At 56.9% G+C, this 19,337-nt stretch overlaps 1 protein-coding gene across 1 annotated transcript; it reads right to left on the bottom strand.

The window, feature by feature from the left end:
• Positions 1-1,147: 1,147 nt before the first annotated feature.
• Positions 1,148-19,097, bottom strand: LOC117639973 (protein FAM43A). Its single transcript, XM_034376092.1, has 4 exons — positions 18,885-19,097; positions 17,842-18,425; positions 6,276-6,475; positions 1,148-4,471 (listed from the first exon to the last, which is right to left on the bottom strand). Exons 1-4 carry the CDS (start codon positions 18,890-18,892, stop codon positions 3,227-3,229), a joined length of 2,037 nt encoding a protein of 678 aa, XP_034231983.1. The 5' UTR covers positions 18,893-19,097; the 3' UTR covers positions 1,148-3,226.
• Between the last annotated feature and the right edge of the window lie 240 nt (positions 19,098-19,337).

Here is a 19,337-nt window from a genome sequence, read left to right as displayed (position 1 = left end):
GAATACTGCATTCTCCTTTCATCTTCCCTACAATCAATTCGATTTTGTTCATGCACAAAATTTAGTGATTATTATTTCACCACTTATAAGGGAGATTTTTAAAACTTTTAGACAGTCAATGAATGTGTCATGCATTTTGCATTTTCAGTGGAAATATTTTCACACGTTATGCCCATGACTTAGCAGTATTACCGTTCTTTAACATCAATGTGTTTAAATACCAGTGTACTTCTTGAGTTTCCCATTAGTCCACAACTTAGATTTAGACAGTCTGTGAGCACAATAGCCTTCTAGAAGTAAACTTGTATCATCTATGATTCCTGTGTTACCTTTACACACAGAACAAGACTCTTTGTTAGACATTAGATTTGTGGTGCTTGTACTGTGCAGATAGCATCTTTTGAGTGGAGCATAAGTTTTTTGTGAAGTCCTGAAATTCTCAAATTTTGTCATGATGACATTACTTAAAAATTATGTGTGTTATACAATATAAGAAAATGAACACTGTAATGACCTTTTTTGACTTCACTTACATAATGAGCATTTGAATGTAAAAGTAAGTAATTGTTGACATTGAAAATGAAACCAAACTAGTCTTTAGCAATAAAATATGACACATTAATTTAAGTAGCCTCAACAATTTACGTAGGGACATTAAAAGTACCTCATCAAAAACAAGCAGTCGACGATAAATATCCTGTTCAGTTATCATATAGTTGTGTATACGTGCCTTCTTTATGGTTTATAAAACGACACTGAAATAGTTGTCCAAATAATTGTAAAAGAAAATAAAAATGTTCTTTTTATAAACATCATCATGTCTTTTGTGTTTTTAAGTCACTGCAATAGAATACCTCAAACTACCAACTGGCGCCATGGTGCCAAAACTTGCAGAAGAAAACTGATCAACTGGGCCTGAAATGGCATCAGGAAACAGATGATGCTGACAGACTAGTCAAAGCGGCGAGGGACACTGCCCGCGCGAGAGAACGTTTGGGCGGGGCATCTCTCGGGGGAACTGAGGAATGAGGGGAACTCCTTGGCCTCTTTGCAGGGTAAAAATTACTAGTTTCCTTCTCCAATTTCCTATAACCGCACAGTGACGAGTCGAGGGGGTGGGAGCCGTGCGAAGAAAATGGCCACACAATACTTCCCACATCAGTTATTTATTTATTTAATAAATCTCAAAACATAATAACATTTTGAAATCATGTATATTTTCATTTTTATTAACAATATTTACACCTAGAAACTGTGTGGTTGTGACTAATGAAGTAACACTTCAACAGAGAAACAAAGGGAGGGACAAAATGTATCGAGAAAGTCTGCATGTGCATGATTGAATTTTTTTAGGAAATCAGAAAACCAAAAAAACAAAAAATGAAGTCACCTGAAGCTCAGCATTACCTCAGTGAGACCTCTTCTAGATCTTCAAGATAAAATAATGAGGTCACAAAGACAAGAGTTCAAACGGAGTCCAAACAAATAAAATGAAATACGCAACCTTAAAACGCAATCACATAGAAGAATGTTTGCTATTTGAGGATATCTCAATTTGTACTATATCATAGAGAACAGAAGCAAAAAACATGCATTTAGCGGCATAGCATCACTTGACAGATTCAATTCAATCTTATTAATAACTCCACACTGTGCACTACAACTTTGACAAAATATGAGCTCACTCAGTTAGTGAGTCCATGCTTGTCACCAACTATAACAGCACCTCAGACTTTTATCATTTTCTTAAACACTCATGTTTTAATCCTAATCCTAATGAGGAGAACTTAAAGTAGCATTATAAATATTCATACAAACCAATCACAGACAGATCTGCCAAAGACTAAAATAATTAACGGATTCAGGACAAGGAATTTCATCTTTCTATCTAGGTAATCTCAAATTTCAATAGATTTGATTTTTCTATCCTCCAAATATAAAGGTATCACTGAAAAAGCCTTTGTAGAAAAATGAGAGGAGGTGAACTCTAACTGGCATAGAATTTAATCACAACTGTTCATAATACTTCAAACATGGAAGCAGAACTCACAATTTAAATAATTCAAGCACTTTCACACACTATTTACACTGTATCAGTTTTACAGCAAGTCAATGGCTTTTGTGTGGCACATTCAACCACTTCCAGCCCCATATCCATACAATGTAAATTTTATGAGAAAATTTGAGCGCATCCTCAGTTAGCACGACTAGAGATGGGATTTTTTTTCCTGCGACTCAGGCATGCGTAATTAGTTGCACATATCATTCTTTCAAATACATTTTGCTTGAAAGCCTACTTGAGTCGTCAATGAGGTACATAAAAAACACTTCTAATTTACCAGTTAGCACTAGGTCAATATTTGTCAGTAAATAATTCAGTGATAGCTCCTTTGCTTTTAACAAGAGACGCTTCCACAGTCAAAGTTGACATGTAATATCAAGAAATAACATTAAGCTGAGGAATGTTTTAAAAATACAAGAATTAGGACATCTCAGGGTCATAGGGACATAAAAGTGATTACAGGAAAATGTCGCAATGGCTCATAATTTTTTTAACAGTTCATAAATAATTATAAATGGTAACATAACTGATCATAACATACAATCCACAACACCTACAAATGGAATAAGCAACTGACAGATAGTGGAAGCAGATTCATTTACCCCAAACACACTTTAAAATGGCTCCAGATCCGTCTTGCTAGTGTTAACTCTATTCCCAGAGGGTGTCCTTCTCATCAATAGAACCTTTAAAATTCTCATCTGTAGCACAATAAAACAAATAAACAAAAACAAACAGAAACCTAAGAAGAAGAGGTGGCTGAGTGAACACTTGATGTGTTCTATCAGACTCCTCCATGGCAACAATATAACTGAATCTTTGATTGAAGCGTAACAAACGACTCCCTCCAAGGCGATCACAAGTTAGACACGGCTTATTTTGTGCAGAAAACGAAAGGCCAGCAGCACCAGGTACCCAAAAACAGGTTTAAAACAAGGGGGAATTTTTTTTCAAAGTTCTAAGAAATAACCAAAACTGGTAAAAAAAGAACATTTCTTAGGTCAAAGTCATTAAAACGTACAAAAGGGGTGGTTCTCAGACACCATAGTCATTGGGAAAATTTCAATAAAGTGAAAGACAAATAGTGGTTTGTAAAGCTGAGTGCAGCGGTTGCCTTTGGTACTTCTAGAGCCAGATGCTGTAGCCCGTCGCCCTGTCACCCAGTCAAACTTGCAGCCCCTGTCGCAGAGCTGGCCGCAGCGGTCGGGCAGAGGCCAAGATCGGCAGCGGCGGCGCGGCACGGGCCTTGGGTTTGGGGCACGCCTTGTCTGAGGTCTGCTCCAAGCGCTCGCCGAGGCCCTGTCCGAGGCCCTGTCCGAGGCCCTGTCCGAGGCCCTGTCCGAGGCCCTGTCCGAGGCCCTGTCCGAGGCCCTGTCCGAGGCCCTGGCCGAGGGCGTGGCACCGGAGGAGGGCTTCAGAAGGCGCCTCCACGTAGCCGCTCTCGTCGCTGACGTTGTCGTCGAAGTCGTCGCGCTCCCCCTCAGCCACGCCCCCCTCCCACACCAGGGCGTCGTCATCGTGCGCGTCTCCGTGCGCGTGCAGGTCCGCGTCGTGGCGGTGGTGGTGGAGGTGCAGCCGGGAGGTCTTGCTGGCGTCCGCGCCCAGGCAGAAGTCCTCGCCCGAGTCGGTGCGGCTGTGCGAGTGCGACAAGGACATGGCGCCGTCCGAGGAGATGCTCTGCAGGCTGCTGGAGCCCTCGTCGCTCTCCGCGGCGTCGCCGGCGTCCTCGCCGTCCAGCAGGGACAGCGCCTGCACGCGCGCCTGCACGGCGGCGGGGCTGGCGGCGCTCACGGCGCTGGCGGGGCTCACGAGCTGGTGCAGCGGCAGCGGTGCGGCGCGCTCCTCCAGAGACGCGGCCAGGGAGGGCTCCGGGTCCGGCACCTCCTCGATCGAGTTGACCCGGACGACGGTGAGCACCTCGCGCCGCGGGTCCTCGCGCATGGGGTCCTCGGGCAGGGCGTCCTCGGCCTCGAGCCGCGTGGCGATCTTGCGGCGCAGGCTGTCTCGGAAGCGCTGCCGCCGCACGCTGGCCAGCCGCTCGTCGCGCAGGAAGCGCGCCACGGCGCGGGGGTGGCCGAACACCAGCACGTCGTCGTCCTCCTCGGCGGCCTCCTCGATGGAGCCCAGCTTGGGCGCCGACTTGGAGCGCTCCAGCGGCGGCCGGTAGTTGGAGGCGCCCGTGGACAGCAGCAGCTTGCGCTGCGGCAGCGAGGGGTTGTCGTGCAGGGCGTTGGCCAGCGACAGCCGGGCCTGCTCGCGGCTCTGCTTGTCGCGCCGGAACTCCAGCAACGCCAGCGCCAGCCGCTCCGTCAGCTGGGTCGCCATCCGCCGCGCCTGGTCCTCGCGCGCGCACAGCACGGCGTGGCAGCGCAGCTCCTGCTTCAGCTTGCGGCCCTCGTGGCGGTACACCTGCAAAAGGCGAAGGCGGAGCAACGGTCAGAGTCGAGTCACGGTGGCGGCGGCCCCCAGCACGGCGCACGGCACGGCGCACGGCACGGCGCACGCCAAGAGCCAAAAATTCCCCGCGGGCGACGCTCTGATGACGGCCATCATGACCGCCCATCCCACAAATGACATTGTCCCGCGGCGGTGTGACTGTGTGACTCAGGTGTGGGAACGGCCGGAGCGGCGAGCTGCCGGCCAGACGGACCCGGCCACCTAAAACACCACAGCGGGCTGCTTCCGAACAGCGCAGCCGTCGCTCTGTCTCCCTCGCACTCACAGGGCGCCCCGCGGGGGTGCGAGAGAGACAGAGCGACAGAGCGACATGGGCGTGCAGCCGCCGCGCCACGAAGTGCCAGTCACGAGTGTACACCCGGTGTGTCCGGCCGGGCCGGCCGTCAACAACCGGGCCGAGAACAAGTGCAGTGAGACAGCTTCCGAGGCGCCAATTCTGCATTTCTGCAAGGCCTGCGGGCGGCCGCGCTACGCCCCGCTAGCGCCCAAGCCCAAGCCAGGCGCCAGGCCCCATTCGCAAGACGCGTCGCTCCCACGAAACTGGATTCGCGGGGATAATCGACCGGCGTGTCACGTTTTTCTTTTTTTTTCTTTCCTGTTTTCGATTCTGGTTTGGTTTGCATCGCGACACGCGAACTCCCGCGGCATGGCAGGGAAGTCCAAGACCGCGACCTCAGCGCCAGTCGGACGGATAGACAGGCAGACAGACGGGCGTCCCGCGCGTGGCATCGCAGCAATTAATCGGTTCGGCTCGTGGGACTCCCGGACTCCAGCAAGGAGGAAAAGAAGCCGCACAGTGGGCCAGAAGAACGGTGGAGGCGGACACGGCGGACAACACTCCAGACGTGTTTTGACCTCAGGAGTCGCCAAGGGGGACTCGAACCGAGCGTGTGACCCCAACAATGGATTCCTCGTTCGGAGAGCAATCCATTGGTGGGGTCACACGTTCGGTTCGAGTCCCATTTAGCGACTCTGGAGCTAAAAACGCGTTTAGAGTTTTGTCCGCCCCACTGTGAGCCGGCTAGTCCGGGCGACGGCCACCCCAGTGGCACGTCCTACTCGGGACTCCTCCACCTTGGACTGCCACTGCACGTGCGGCGTGAACACGTGTTCGCCGTGCGCTGATTTGCCTCAGGAATCGCGGCTTATTACGCGAGGACGCCGTCGACGTCGCCGTCGACGTCGTCAAGCCACAGCCGTTCCGTTCCGCGCCGCGCAATGTTTTTATTTTTAGTTCCGACCGGCCGGCCGGGCCAGTGCAGTGCGCCCATTCGGAGGGACTTATCTGCACGGCCACCCACGCCCCGCCCCGCCCCGCCCCGCCACTGTATGGGTGGCATCACGAAGCACTAAAACGCCGCGTGCATGGCGCAGCACCGCGCAGCACAGACCGACAGGCTAAATTTACGTTCCTCCTCGTGCTCGCCTTATTGGCCGCGGCGGTAGCGGTCGGCCTGCGGTCATTCCATCGACGTCCTGCACGTCCCCGTCGTCCTGCACGTTCCCGTCGTCCTGAATGTCCCCGTCGTCCTGCACGTCCCCGTCGTCCCGAACGTTCCCGTTGTCCTGCTCGTCCCCGTCGTCCTGCACGTCCCCGTCGTCCTCCACATCCCCGTCGTCCTGCCCGTCCCCGTCGTCCCGCACATCCCCGTCGTCTTGCACGTCCCCGTCGCCCTGCACGTCCCCGTCGCCCTGCACGTCCCCGTCGCCCTGCACGTCCCCGTCACGGCACAGCTCGGCACGGCGGCGTACTCACCCAGCAGAAGACGCGGGGGAAGGCCGGCGGCGCGGCACAGTGCGTGATGCGGTGGCTCCAGTACTCGGTGAGGCCGTGCTCCCGGGTGGTGGCCTTGAGGCCGCTCCGCGTCACCGCCACCTTCATGTTCACGTCGGGCTTGCTCGACGACGTGTAGTTCTTCCACAGCGTCGAGAGCGGCTTCTCGGCGCAGCCTTCGCCTGCAACACACAAAGCAGCGGCATGTACATTCCAGACTCCGGACCCGGCGTGCGCGAATGGCGAATGCATCCATTTCAAATTAGGGAGAGCAACGCGCGGCGACGCGTGCACGCTGGAGATTCCGATTCCAGCAGTCAGAACCATTTCGGCGGCCGGAATACCGCGACCGCCAGCCAGACAGCCAGCCAGACGCGCAGCCAGGGCTGGCAGCCACGGAGTAGCGCGGCGCGTCAAGCACTCCGCCTTGCACAATCAGCTCATTTACATAGCCGCAGTGCCGCACGGCGCGCACGGCGATCGAGCCGGACTCTGATATATGAGGCGCATACCGCCATACCCCACGCAGGAGTCACGCACGTCACACACACACGCACACACACACGGCGGCACGCGGGGCGTGGTGGTGGGTAACATCGTGACAACATATGCGTATACGGCTTTTGGTCTGCCTCATACGGTTTTTGATTTGCCGCATACGGTTTTTTGTTTGCCCTATACGGCTTTTGGTCTGCCTCATACGGTTTTTGATTTGCCGCATACGGTTTTTTGTTTGCCCTATACGGCTTTTGGTCTGCCTCATACGGTTTTTGATTTGCCGCATACGGTTTTTTGTTTGCCCTATACGGCTTTTGGTCTGCCTCATACGGTTTTTGATTTGCCGCATACGGTTTTTTGTTTGCCCTATACGGCTTTTGGTCTGCCTCATACGGTTTTTGATTTGCCGCATACGGTTTTTTGTTTGCCCTATACGGCTTTTGGTCTGCCTCATACGGTTTTTGATTTGCCGCATACGGTTTTTTGTTTGCCCTATACGGCTTTTGGTCTGCCTCATACGGTTTTTGATTTGCCGCATACGGTTTTTTGTTTGCCCTATACGGCTTTTGGTCTGCCTCATACGGTTTTTGATTTGCCGCATACGGTTTTTTGTTTGCCCTATACGGCTTTTGGTCTGCCTCATACGGTTTTTGATTTGCCGCATACGGTTTTTTGTTTGCCCTATACGGCTTTTGGTCTGCCTCATACGGTTTTTGATTTGCCGCATACGGTTTTTTGTTTGCCCTATACGGCTTTTGGTCTGCCTCATACGGTTTTTGATTTGCCGCATACGGTTTTTTGTTTGCCCTATACGGCTTTTGGTCTGCCTCATACGGTTTTTGATTTGCCGCATACGGTTTTTTGTTTGCCCTATACGGCTTTTGGTCTGCCTCATACGGTTTTTGATTTGCCGCATACGGTTTTTTGTTTGCCCTATACGGCTTTTGGTCTGCCTCATACGGTTTTTGATTTGCCACATACGGTTTTTTGTTTGCCCTATACGGCTTTTGGTCTGCCTCATACGGTTTTTGATTTGCCGCATACGGTTTTTTGTTTGCCCTATACGGCTTTTGGTCTGCCTCATACGGTTTTTGATTTGCCGCATACGGTTTTTTGTTTGCCCTATACGGCTTTTGGTCTGCCTCATACGGTTTTTGATTTGCCGCATACGGTTTTTTGTTTGCCCTATACGGCTTTTGGTCTGCCTCATACGGTTTTTGATTTGCCGCATACGGTTTTTTGTTTGCCCTATACGGCTTTTGGTCTGCCTCATACGGTTTTTGATTTGCCGCATACGGTTTTTTGTTTGCCCTATACGGCTTTTGGTCTGCCTCATACGGTTTTTGATTTGCCGCATACGGTTTTTTGTTTGCCCTATACGGCTTTTGGTCTGCCTCATACGGTTTTTGATTTGCCGCATACGGTTTTTTGTTTGCCCTATACGGCTTTTGGTCTGCCTCATACGGTTTTTGATTTGCCGCATACGGTTTTTTGTTTGCCCTATACGGCTTTTGGTCTGCCTCATACGGTTTTTGATTTGCCGCATACGGTTTTTTGTTTGCCCTATACGGCTTTTGGTCTGCCTCATACGGTTTTTGATTTGCCGCATACGGTTTTTTGTTTGCCCTATACGGCTTTTGGTCTGCCTCATACGGTTTTTGATTTGCCGCATACGGTTTTTTGTTTGCCCTATACGGCTTTTGGTCTGCCTCATACGGTTTTTGATTTGCCACATACGGTTTTTTGTTTGCCCTATACGGCTTTTGGTCTGCCTCATACGGTTTTTGATTTGCCGCATACGGTTTTTTGTTTGCCCTATACGGCTTTTGGTCTGCCTCATACGGTTTTTGATTTGCCACATACGGTTTTTTGTTTGCCCTATACGGCTTTTGGTCTGCCTCATACGGTTTTTGATTTGCCGCATACGGTTTTTTGTTTGCCCTATACGGCTTTTGGTCTGCCTCATACGGTTTTTGATTTGCCGCATACGGTTTTTTGTTTGCCCTATACGGCTTTTGGTCTGCCTCATACGGTTTTGATTTGCCACATACGGTTTTTTGTTTGCCCTATACGGCTTTTGGTCTGCCTCATACGGTTTTTGATTTGCCGCATACGGTTTTTTGTTTGCCCTATACGGCTTTTGGTCTGCCTCATACGGTTTTTGATTTGCCGCATACAGTTTTTTGTTTGCCCTATACGGCTTTTGGTCTGCCTCATACGGTTTTTGATTTGCCGCATACGGTTTTTTGTTTGCCCTATACGGCTTTTGGTCTGCCTCATACGGTTTTTGATTTGCCACATACGGTTTTTTGTTTGCCCTATACGGCTTTTGGTCTGCCTCATACGGTTTTTGATTTGCCGCATACGGTTTTTTGTTTGCCCTATACGGCTTTTGGTCTGCCTCATACGGTTTTTGATTTGCCGCATACGGTTTTTTGTTTGCCCTATAGTACATTCCCCCCTCCTCGCACTCGCACACACAGACACAACGACAGACAGACAGACAGTCAGACAGTCAGTCCGCGCACGAGGCGGGCGAGCGGATTACAGCTTTTGTTTTTTCAGGATGTTAAAGCACACACCGTCTGCGGGCGAGGCGGCTTTAGGTTAGCTTAGCTTGGGTTAGGTTAAGGCACACACCGTCTGCAGCGAGGCGGCTTAAGCTTTAGGTCCGCGTGCATCGTCTGTGTGTGTGTGAGTGTGTCTCACGCGCGCCGCGCGTCCCCGTAATTTAAGACTTTGAAATTGCACTGAATTGTTCGAAAGGAGGAGGAGTCGAAGCGGCGGCAAGAGCCAGCAGCAGGAGGAGGAGTCCGACGCGGCCGCCACCGTGACATAACGCTGATGCCCCTTGTCCTCGAAGAAGGAGGAGAGGGAGGAGAAGAAGCTAGGAGATGGAGGAGGACCAGAAGAACGAGAAACATAAATAAATGATGGAAGGAGCGCCCAGGCCGGCGTGCGCCATCGGCGGAATTTCGCCATCCTGGCGCCTCGCCGCCGCACTGCAAGCTCCAAGCTGCTGCACTGCAAGCTGCTGCACTGCAAGCTGCACGCCACGGAAACGGCCGGCCGCGGTCTCCGCCGCCTCGCCCCGCGGCGCCGATAACAAATGACACCTGTCGCGCCGCCGCCACCGCCACGGTCCGCGCCAAACGCGGCGGGAAAAATGCGGCAAAAAGGGGGCGCACCGTCGACCTGCCTAGGCGGGGACTTGACGGGGACCTGACGGGGACCTGACGGACGGCGGACTTGACCGGGTCGCGGTGGCGGCGGTCTCCGTTGCGTCAGGTTGGCGTCCCCGAAAGGAGGATCCTCGGAGGGCCGCGCTGACGTTTGTCGCGGAGGTCCGGGAGCGCGTTCTGCCGTTCTGCGTCGCGGGCGAGTAGCTCGAGAAGTGCGAGAAGCACGAGAAGCACAAGACGGCCGGCAGCGAGGAGCGCCTGTGAGGTAGGCAGTGCTGTTGCGCGGGGCTGCGCCGCGGGCAAGCCTACCCTCCAGGCTGACGCTCTACAGCGACGCGCCAGGGACGAGACGAGTCGTATGCCTCTTCCAGCCTCTACCGATCTGGCCGTTTGTCAACCTGTCTGTCCGCCTGTTTGTCTGCCTGCCTGTCTGTCCGTCCGACCGCGCTGCGGTGTGCCAGCACAGCCAGCAGCTTCCGGCCAAGCCCAAGAAGGCCGAGGCGGACGGCGACCGACGTCTTCATTACGACCGGGGCGCACCTCGGCGACGGACGTCATCGACCCCCAGCGGCCCCAGCGGCCCCAGCGCGTCGCTCCGTCTCTGTCGCACTCGTGGGGCGTCGTGGGGCCTGCCGGACTGCCGGAGCTCGGGAGTCCGGAGGGGTGCGAGAGCGACAGAGCGACGAAACGCGGCTCTCCCCTCCCAGTGCCTCAGTCTCCCTCCCTGGCGGCCCTGGCCACCGGAAGGCGCGTCGTCACAGTCGCCACACAGCGTCGCGCCCATTGCTGCTCGGCAGAGCCAAGCAGGGCCAGGCAGAGCTAGGCGGTGCTTTGCAGCCCGCTGGCTGCGTTCCGCTAAACGGGCCGGCAAAAGCACCGGATCACCACACACACAGACACACCCGTTCGTGAAATGGAAAGTTTCGAGAAGATTGCAAGGCAGAAGAGAGGCCCATAAGGCTTCCCCGTCATTTCCCGTCGTCGTCGGGACGGACCAGCAAGAAGGAAAAAAACCGTCGACGTTCGCTCGAACGAAAACATACTCAACATGTCAGAAACCCCGCAAAGGGTGACGACCAGGACCTCCGAAACGACTTGGGGAAATTCCTTGCATCCCCAAACAAACGCGATCCATTCACTATTTTGATTTTAAACGAGCCTATATGTGAGTACTTTCTGAGGCCGATCACTGTGATGAGCATCCTTCATCTGTGCTCGATTCGACAAAACGGCAACATTCTAAATGTTTGTCAGTGTGTGTGCAGTGCCCTGTTAGACTGCTGGGCGAGCGCCACGGCGCCACGGCCGGGCGGAGCGTTTCAGTCCGTAAAGTATCTGGCCGCGCACGTGTGTGTGTGTGTGTGAGAGAGAGAGAGAGAGAGAGAGAGAGAGAGAGAGAGAGAGAGAGAGAGAGAGAGAGAGAACGGGGCCGACTCAATTAGAGTGGAACAGCGCGGCGGGCCTGGCTGGGCCTGGCTGGCCTGGCTGGCCGGGCCGCAAGGTGGCTGCTGGGCCTGCCGGGCCCATAAGGGAGCCATAGGCCAAGCCCATGGACTGCGCACAGGCAGCCGCGCGGGGCCCTTCACACGCTACTTAAGGCGCAGAGCAACGGTTCCCGCCCACTTTTGCATAAAAGCCGTGCACCTTTTTGCAAACAACACACACACACACACACACACACACACACACACACGAGATACGCCCCACATTTAGCACTGATGGGGAGTCCCCGCCGCCGGCCGGACGCTAGCCGCTCTGGCACACTGACTGATTCCGTCGCGCTCTGTCTCTCTCGCACTCGCGCGCGGCGTCGTCTCGTGCCGCGGTGCGAGAGAGACAGATTGCGCCTCTGCCGATAACCGGGGTGTCAATTTGGGAGCGCTTTGATTAAGGCCGGGGCGTGGCGGCGCGAGCGGCGGACCCCCCACACTGCTAGCTGCCAGTGTGCCAGCGACACTGAGGCCGAGCTAGCGCGAGCTGGGCCCCACTTATGAATGCCGATTACGCTCGCCTCGCCTCCGGATTGGCTGAGCCTCCAAAACCGCGCCCTGTCGCACTGCCGTCCAACGCGTGCGGGGAAGGGGGAGCCTCCCAGTGTATCAATCAGCAGCGGGGAGGGGGAGGGGGAAGGGGGAGGGGGGTGTTCGCTTGGTCTTCCGCGAGCGTTTAGGTCTCTGGCTGGATCGAGGTCCGATAGGAGGGCGGCCTGCCTGGCTGGACCTGCCCGTTCAATAGACGCAACAGCCAACGACGTAATCATTTCGGTTCTCCACTACTCTCGAGCGCGCGCGCGTGTGTGTGCGTGTGTGTGTGTGTGTGTGTGTGTGTGTGTGTGGTGTGTGTGTGTGTGTGTTTGTGTGCGTGTGTTTTCGGCGGCTATCGGCGCAGCACAGCCCTATGCCGTGAAGCAAGCCATAACGACGGCGGCAGGCCCAAAGCATGCCGTCGCGATGTCTCTCTCGCGCTCGCGGCGTGCGGTGCGCCGGCCGTGCGGGTGCGAGAGAGACAGCGCTGGGCGGCCCCTGTCGGCCCGCCCCCTCATTGGCCAGATTCAGTGCCGCCGTTCGACCCAAGACGCGGGCCACGCCGCCGCACCAGACCAGGCCGATGGCGCCGATGGCTGGCGAGATATCCATCTATTGATCTGTAACGGTGCGGTCCCCGCCGTAGTCCGGCCCGCCCGTTTTGCAGTGCCACAGCCCCGCGCGCCCCGCGCTACACGGCCCCAAAACAACAACAATAAATCGACGCCGTGTTTGCATAGTGGGGATGGAACGGTTTCCAGCGGGGCGTGGCCGCGGCGTCCTGGCGGCGTCCTGGCGGCGTCCTGGCGGCGTCCTGGCGGCGTCCTGGCGGCGTCCTGGCGGCGTCCTGGCGGCGTCCTGGCGGCGCCCTGGCGGCGTCCTGGCGGCGTCCTGGCGGCGTCCTGGCGGCGTCCTGGCGGCGTCCTGGCGGCGTCCTGGCGGCGTCCTGGCGGCGTCCTGGCGGCGTCGTTGCGATGGAGACGTCGCCAACAAAGCGACCAAACAAGGCTGGCGTCGCCAGGGCCGCGCGACGACGAGGAGGTGGCGCGCCGCGCGGCTGGCCCCCGCCCCGCCCCGCCCCGCCCCGCCCCGCCCCGCCCCGCGGCCGGCCCAGGGCATACCGGGCCGGCACTACAGTGCACTGGCCACTAGCCGCGCCGAGCCAAGCGGAAACCACAAGGAATGCGGGTAACGGCGTATCGGTACGATTGGAGCGCCGCGAAGTACGAAGTACCGAGGACTGCAGTCGCCGCTCTCGGAGTGCACCCCGCTGGAGAGTCATCCCTGGTGGAGAGCCCCGAACGTGTGACCCCACCAATGGATTGCTCTCCGAACGAGGAATCCATTGGTGGGGTCGCACGTTCGGTTCGAGCCTCACTTAGCGACTCTGGAGCTCAAAACGCGTCTAGAGTTTTGTCCGCCTGCGCCGGTCTTCTGGCCCACTGTGGCACGGCACGGCCAAAGAGACGCGCTCGGTGCCGCCCATTGAATCGCACCGAAATGCAGTTATTCCAGGAAGGCTCACTCCGCGGCGCGCTGGCGAGGCGGCTCGAATTATAAAACCATTACAGTGGTGGCGCACAAAATCAAGAGGCAGAAACATAAATCATGCCGCGAAGCGGACGAGGAACTAGTCCGGCCGCGCGACACCGACACCGCGCAGGGCTCCGTCCACTACACTGGCAACGAAGTCAAGTCAAATCGGCTGAAACCAACAGCTTTAGCATTTTTGTCGTGGCAAAGTAGACACAGGGCCCTTTCTTAGCCGAAATTATCTTACTAAGAGCATTAACTAATTTGTGGTCTACTTGACTTGAATTTTCTACAGCACGTCTCTTGGCAGCGGCGAGGTTTTAACGGTGTTGAAAAAAAATTCTATCTCAACAAGTCTCACGGTCCAAAATTTCAATCCATAAGCTCACTGGTTTTGTTTTCGAGGAGAGTTGCTGAGTCCAGCATCTTGCGACATGCCGCTCCGGAGCCCTGCAGCCCGAGGGACGTCGGACGTCGTTCGGTCAACAACATTTTCGCCGCTGCCGACTCAAAGACCGGTTTCAGACATTTGCCAAACAATCTGCGTCAATGGGATCAATGACTCCCCTCCTCAGAGCAAATAATTTTCCTTTTTTTTTTTCCACGGCAGCCTTTTAAGATTGATGTTATTTGAAAAAATACCACCGTTCGCGCGCAAAACAAAACGCTCATCCCCCATTTATAAATAAAAATAACCCAGTTCCAAAAAAAGCCGCTTCAGCCGCATGGGTGCTTCCTGTCCGTTTTCAGAAACGCCACGAAAGTCGAAGCCCGCGGGCAATAAACACCAACCCGAGGGGGAAAGAGAGGAAAGATGCGAGAAAAAAAAAGAGGTCGGTATCGGGTCAACCGGCAGCGACGCGAGGGAGACAGCGAGGCGGGCGAGACACGCAGCCGGAGGCGGGACCATCGCACGGCACGGCACGGCACGGCACGGCACGGCACGGCACGCGGCCCGACTCACGCATGAGATAAATTTTAAAGCGAAATTAGCGAACGGAATAATTACAGACAGGCGCGGCACGCAGACGGCCTACTTCGAGCGGTATGCGCATGCGCGGCGCGGCACGGCGCGGCACGGCACGGCCTGAACCGGAAACGGCGGCAGCGCACCGCCTATGCAAAATTAGTTTTTCCCTCGACAAAGGCTACGGCGACGACGGCGGCGTACGGTGCCGACCCGACGACACGGCACAGGCTGATGGCGAACAGTGCACTCTCTCTCGCACCCAAGTGGCGGGCCGCAAGCGAGAGAGAGAGAGAGAGAGAGAGAGAGAGAGAGAGAGAGAGAGAGAGGGGGGGGGGGAGGGGGCGCTGTTCAGAGCCAGCCGGGTCGAACACGACGGCGTCGACCCGGCCGGGTAAAAATAAGGTTGAACCGTGACGCCGACGTCAGGGCTCAGGGCGTCAGTTGGACCGTCGGACGGACGGACAGCGGCGAGAGGATGAGGGCCTGCCAAGGACCAGCCGGCCAGAGCGGCCAGTGCCACATGTTCCGCATCCGGTGGCTCTTCAGTCTTTCAGTCTGGCCAGAAGTCCTTCCCGATTCACCACCAGACACCGTGGGGGGCCTTCGGTTGCCTTCAGTACGCAGCGGACAGGCCCTCCTTTCAGAGAGGAAGAAATAGAGTTGCTTGAAGCAGTCGCATTTTAAAATGACACGTGGACACGAGTGTCGATGAGATTCGCACACGCACACACGCGCGCACGCCACCGCCTCCGCTTTTGACACTTACGCCAGGGCGTCGCGCGCTGCAGTAAACAAGATGAGAGGCTGCATTCTACATATATATATACCGGCTGAGACCGGACCAGTTTCCGCCTGGAACGCAAGCAGCAGGCGGAGGCAGAGGAAGGAGGGGGGGGGGGCCTCACTCACCCATCCCACGCGGCGCCCCTTTGAGGCAGTATGATTGCGCGCGCTTAATTGATGTTAACTGGAGCACTTATTTCGCGGAGACGGGGCGCGGCGTGGCGCGGCGCGGCGGGGCACGGCGGGGCAGGCGTTACGTGGACGCGTCGAGCTAGTTGTGATCCGGTCGTCGCAGCCTGGAACGCCTGGAAGGCTCGCAGGTCCTCGGCCGGCTACATAACGTGACGTTCGGTAACGATCGGCCGGTCGGTGGTTGGGCCACACGGAACGCCAACGCCAACGCCGCAGGAGCAGGCCGGAGGAAACACAGAAACGCGGACAGGCGGACAGACAGACAGGCGGACGGACGGACAGACAGACAGACAGACAGACTAGCAAACAAACCAAAGCAAGCGCGAAAAAAAAGTTTCCTGCACCATATAACAACACCTCGATCACGCGATAACGTGTAGTCTTAGCGTGTCTCCATCTTTCGTTTTAGATTTCGTTTCGTTTTTATTTGACCGTACGCCGGCTTTTTAGAGTGTGTCACCTTTGCGTGTGTGCGGCCACGAGCCGGCCGAGTCAGCGAAGACCACGAGACCAAGATCTAGCTCGAGGAGCAGGTCTGGAGCAGGAAGGCTGCTGCAGACTGTTCGTCGCACAGTGGGCCAGAAGAACGGCGCAGACGGCCAAAACTCTAGACGCGTTTTGAGCTCCAGAGTCGCTAAACAGGACTCAAACCGAGCGTGTGACCCCACCAATGGACTCCTCGTTTGGAGAGCTATCGATTGGTGGGGTCACAAGTTCAGTTCGAGTCCCATTTAGCGTCTCTGGAGCTCGAAACGCATCTAAAACTTTGTCCGCCTCCACCGGTCTTCTGGCCCACTGTTCGTCGGCGGCGTCAAAGTCGACGCCAGGCGGCCAGCCATTCCCCGAAGGAGGAATGGAATGGAGTGGCCCCGATAGGGCCAATCCCAATAATGCTCCTAGATTCATTTAGAAGCCCTGCTCCGCGCCGCGCGCCGCGTTCTGCCGCTCCAGACCGTAGAGACAATGGGCCGATGACTGCGCCGGATTGGATTCAGGCCGCCGACCCCGATTTCAAATTGCCCGTGGCTTATCACCAGCGGCACGGCACGGCAGGCCACGGCGCAGCGCGGCACGCCACGGGTTGACACTCCAAGGTGACACCAGCCGGCCGACCCGCAGGTCGACCCGACCCGACCCGACCCGACCCGACCCGACCCGACCCGACCCGACCCGACCCGACCCGACCCGACCCGACCCGACCCGACCCGACCCGACCCGACCCGACCCGACCCGACGTCGACGTCACGCACACTCAAACTTGTCCGGCGCAATTTCGAGTCCGAGCACCGCCATTTTTCTGCTCGGATAAACTGTTTTGCGCGCGTCGACGGCAACCAGGACTCCGAAAGACAATTAGCCGATCAACGAGTCGACGCCTCCGCGCGAGGTAGAGACGACCCGCTCTGTCTCTCTCGCACTCGTGGGCCGTCCGCCAACGGCGCGAGGAGACGGAGCAGCCAGCTGGGACGGTGGGGCGCCGGGTCAAAGCCGTCGGCTCAATTTTTCATCTCGCTGTTCCACGCGCCGTCGGCAGGTACACGCCGGGTACGCGTACAAAGTGCGCTCTGAATTAAACATTCGAGGCCCGAAGCCCAAAGAGATGGGCGGTCGTAAACGAGCAGGCCCAAAGGCGGCGGCGCTGAGCTCGGCGTCGCCGCGAACCTCCTGGACCTAGGCCCAGCCGAACCGTGCCACAGTGGGCCAGAAGACCGGTGGAGGCGGTCAAAATCCCGGATGGGTTTTTGAACTCCTGAGTCGCTAAATGGGACTCGAACCGAACGTGTGACCCCACCAATGGATTGCTCTCCGAATGAGGAATCCATTGGGGGGGTCATACGTTTGTTGGAGTCATATCCAGCGACTCTGAAGCTAAAAACGCGTCTACAGTTTTGGCAGCATGCCCCGGTCTTCTGCAGAAAACTGTGCGCGCCGAACGTTCCAGACAGACGACCAATCAGCGAGCGGTATTGTTTTCGCCGGCACACGTCTAACGCGGGAGCCTCGCGAGTCTCATGAGCCTCAATGCCGCAATTAAGGAAATCGGGTGGAAGCTGGTTCGTACTCGCTCGGCTTGGGCGGCTGGGCCGGCTTGGCCCACCGTGACTCATGGTGTCAGTCTCATCAGGAGGAAGACGGGCAAGGACGAGGCGGCCAGGACGCGCCAGGACCCGCCAGGACCGCCCGCTGAGGAACGGCAGAGGCGGGGGCGGCGCTGCAGTCCACAGGCTGTCTCTCTCGCACCCCTACCCGCCTCCGCGACGCCCTATGAGTGCGAGAGAGACCGAGCGCCTGCGGGGTAGGCAACCGCGCGACAAGCGTGCCCGGCGGGACGGCCTACCAGCCGGGCTGTTCGCTGGAGCACTCACCCTTGGCCCAGCCGGTGAGCACGTTGCCGAGGTAGGCCACCTTGTAGGTGGGGTCGCTCTCGGTGATGACCACGGTCCGCCGCCGGCACAGCTTGCCCAGGCTCAGCTTGATGTTCTTGACGGTGAGCTGGCGCAGGTGGCGCGGCAGCGGCAGCCGGTGCGACAGCGAGGACAGCGACGACAGCGACAGCGTGGACATCCTCCGGCGGGGGACGTGCGGCGTGGTGCACCGGGACTCGTCCAGGTACCGCAGCAGGTTCACGGGCAGCGACACGACGGACGACGCCTTGGCGGCGCCGCGCCGCGCCGCCTCCACGGCGTCCTCGTCCTCCTCCTCGTCCTGCACGCTCTTGTGGCCCAGGTCCTCCAGGATGTCCTTCTCGCGCGCCGAGCCCTCCGGCAGCCTCGTCAGCGTCCTGGACAGCTCGGGCATGTCCTTGAGCCGCCGCGGGTCCTTGACGATGCTGGGGACGATCTTGTCCACGTACTCCTCCGTGCGGCAGTTGGTCCGCAGGTACTCGAAGATCTGCACGTTGGTGTCCGAGTCCGGACTGGACGGGTACAGCCCGTCGGTCGAGTCGCCCCTGTGTGGACAAAATGAGACGTCAGTGCCATCGGTCAAATCACTTCTCTTAAAATCTTCCCCGGGTAATCTTATTGCGGCGTATTTATCACAACCACTGACATCACTAAACGACTGATGCGGACTCGAAGCCGGCCCCGCGGAACCGACAACGGGCCAGAGGGGGCAATCACTGTCATCTTTCCGAAAACTCGCAGTGTCGATGCCCACTCAAACAGGCCGCACCACAGTGGGCCAGAAGACCGGTGGAAGCGGCCAAAACTCCAGACGCGTTTTGAGCTCCAGAGTCGCTAAACAGGACTCGAACCAAAAGTGTTACCCCACCAATGGATTCCTCTTTCGGAGAGCGATCCATTGGTGGGGTCACACGTTCAGTCCGAGTCAGGGGATTCTGGAGCTGAAAACGCGTTCGGGATTTTGGCCGCCTCCACGATGTCGACGGCGTCCCCGTGCCACTTACCCTGACATGGACTCGGTGCTGGCGAAGTGCCTGAGGATGACGGTGGGCGTCGCGGTGTCGGTACTGTGACTGCCGCTACTGCTGTTGGTGGTGTTGCTGCTGGTGCTGCTGACGGGGATGGCGTTCGAGGAGACGGAGCGGCGCTGGTGGAAGTCTTCCCTCCGCCGCTCGGCCGGGCGCTGGCCGTGCAGGCCGTGCTGGCCGTGCTGCACCAGCGCCCAGTCCTGGGGGTCCACGCCGCGCAGCCCCATGCCGCGGGCGGCCTCGGGGGGCACGACGGCGACCACGGCGCCGGGGACGACGAGGGGCACCGGCGCGGCGGCCGGCACCGGCATGGGCACGCTCATGGCGCGCCGCGGGGCAGCTCCATGGCGCAGCGGCGCAGCGGCCTCACAGTGTGCACACGCCGCGGGCCGCGAACACACTGGCGGGCACGGCGCGGGCAGAGCGGCG

Source organism: Thrips palmi, unplaced genomic scaffold, assembly GCF_012932325.1.
Source record: "Thrips palmi isolate BJ-2018 unplaced genomic scaffold, TpBJ-2018v1 HiC_scaffold_12, whole genome shotgun sequence".
Lineage (NCBI taxonomy): Eukaryota > Metazoa > Arthropoda > Insecta > Thysanoptera > Thripidae > Thrips > Thrips palmi.
This window is presented reverse-complemented; position numbering and strand designations above follow the sequence as displayed.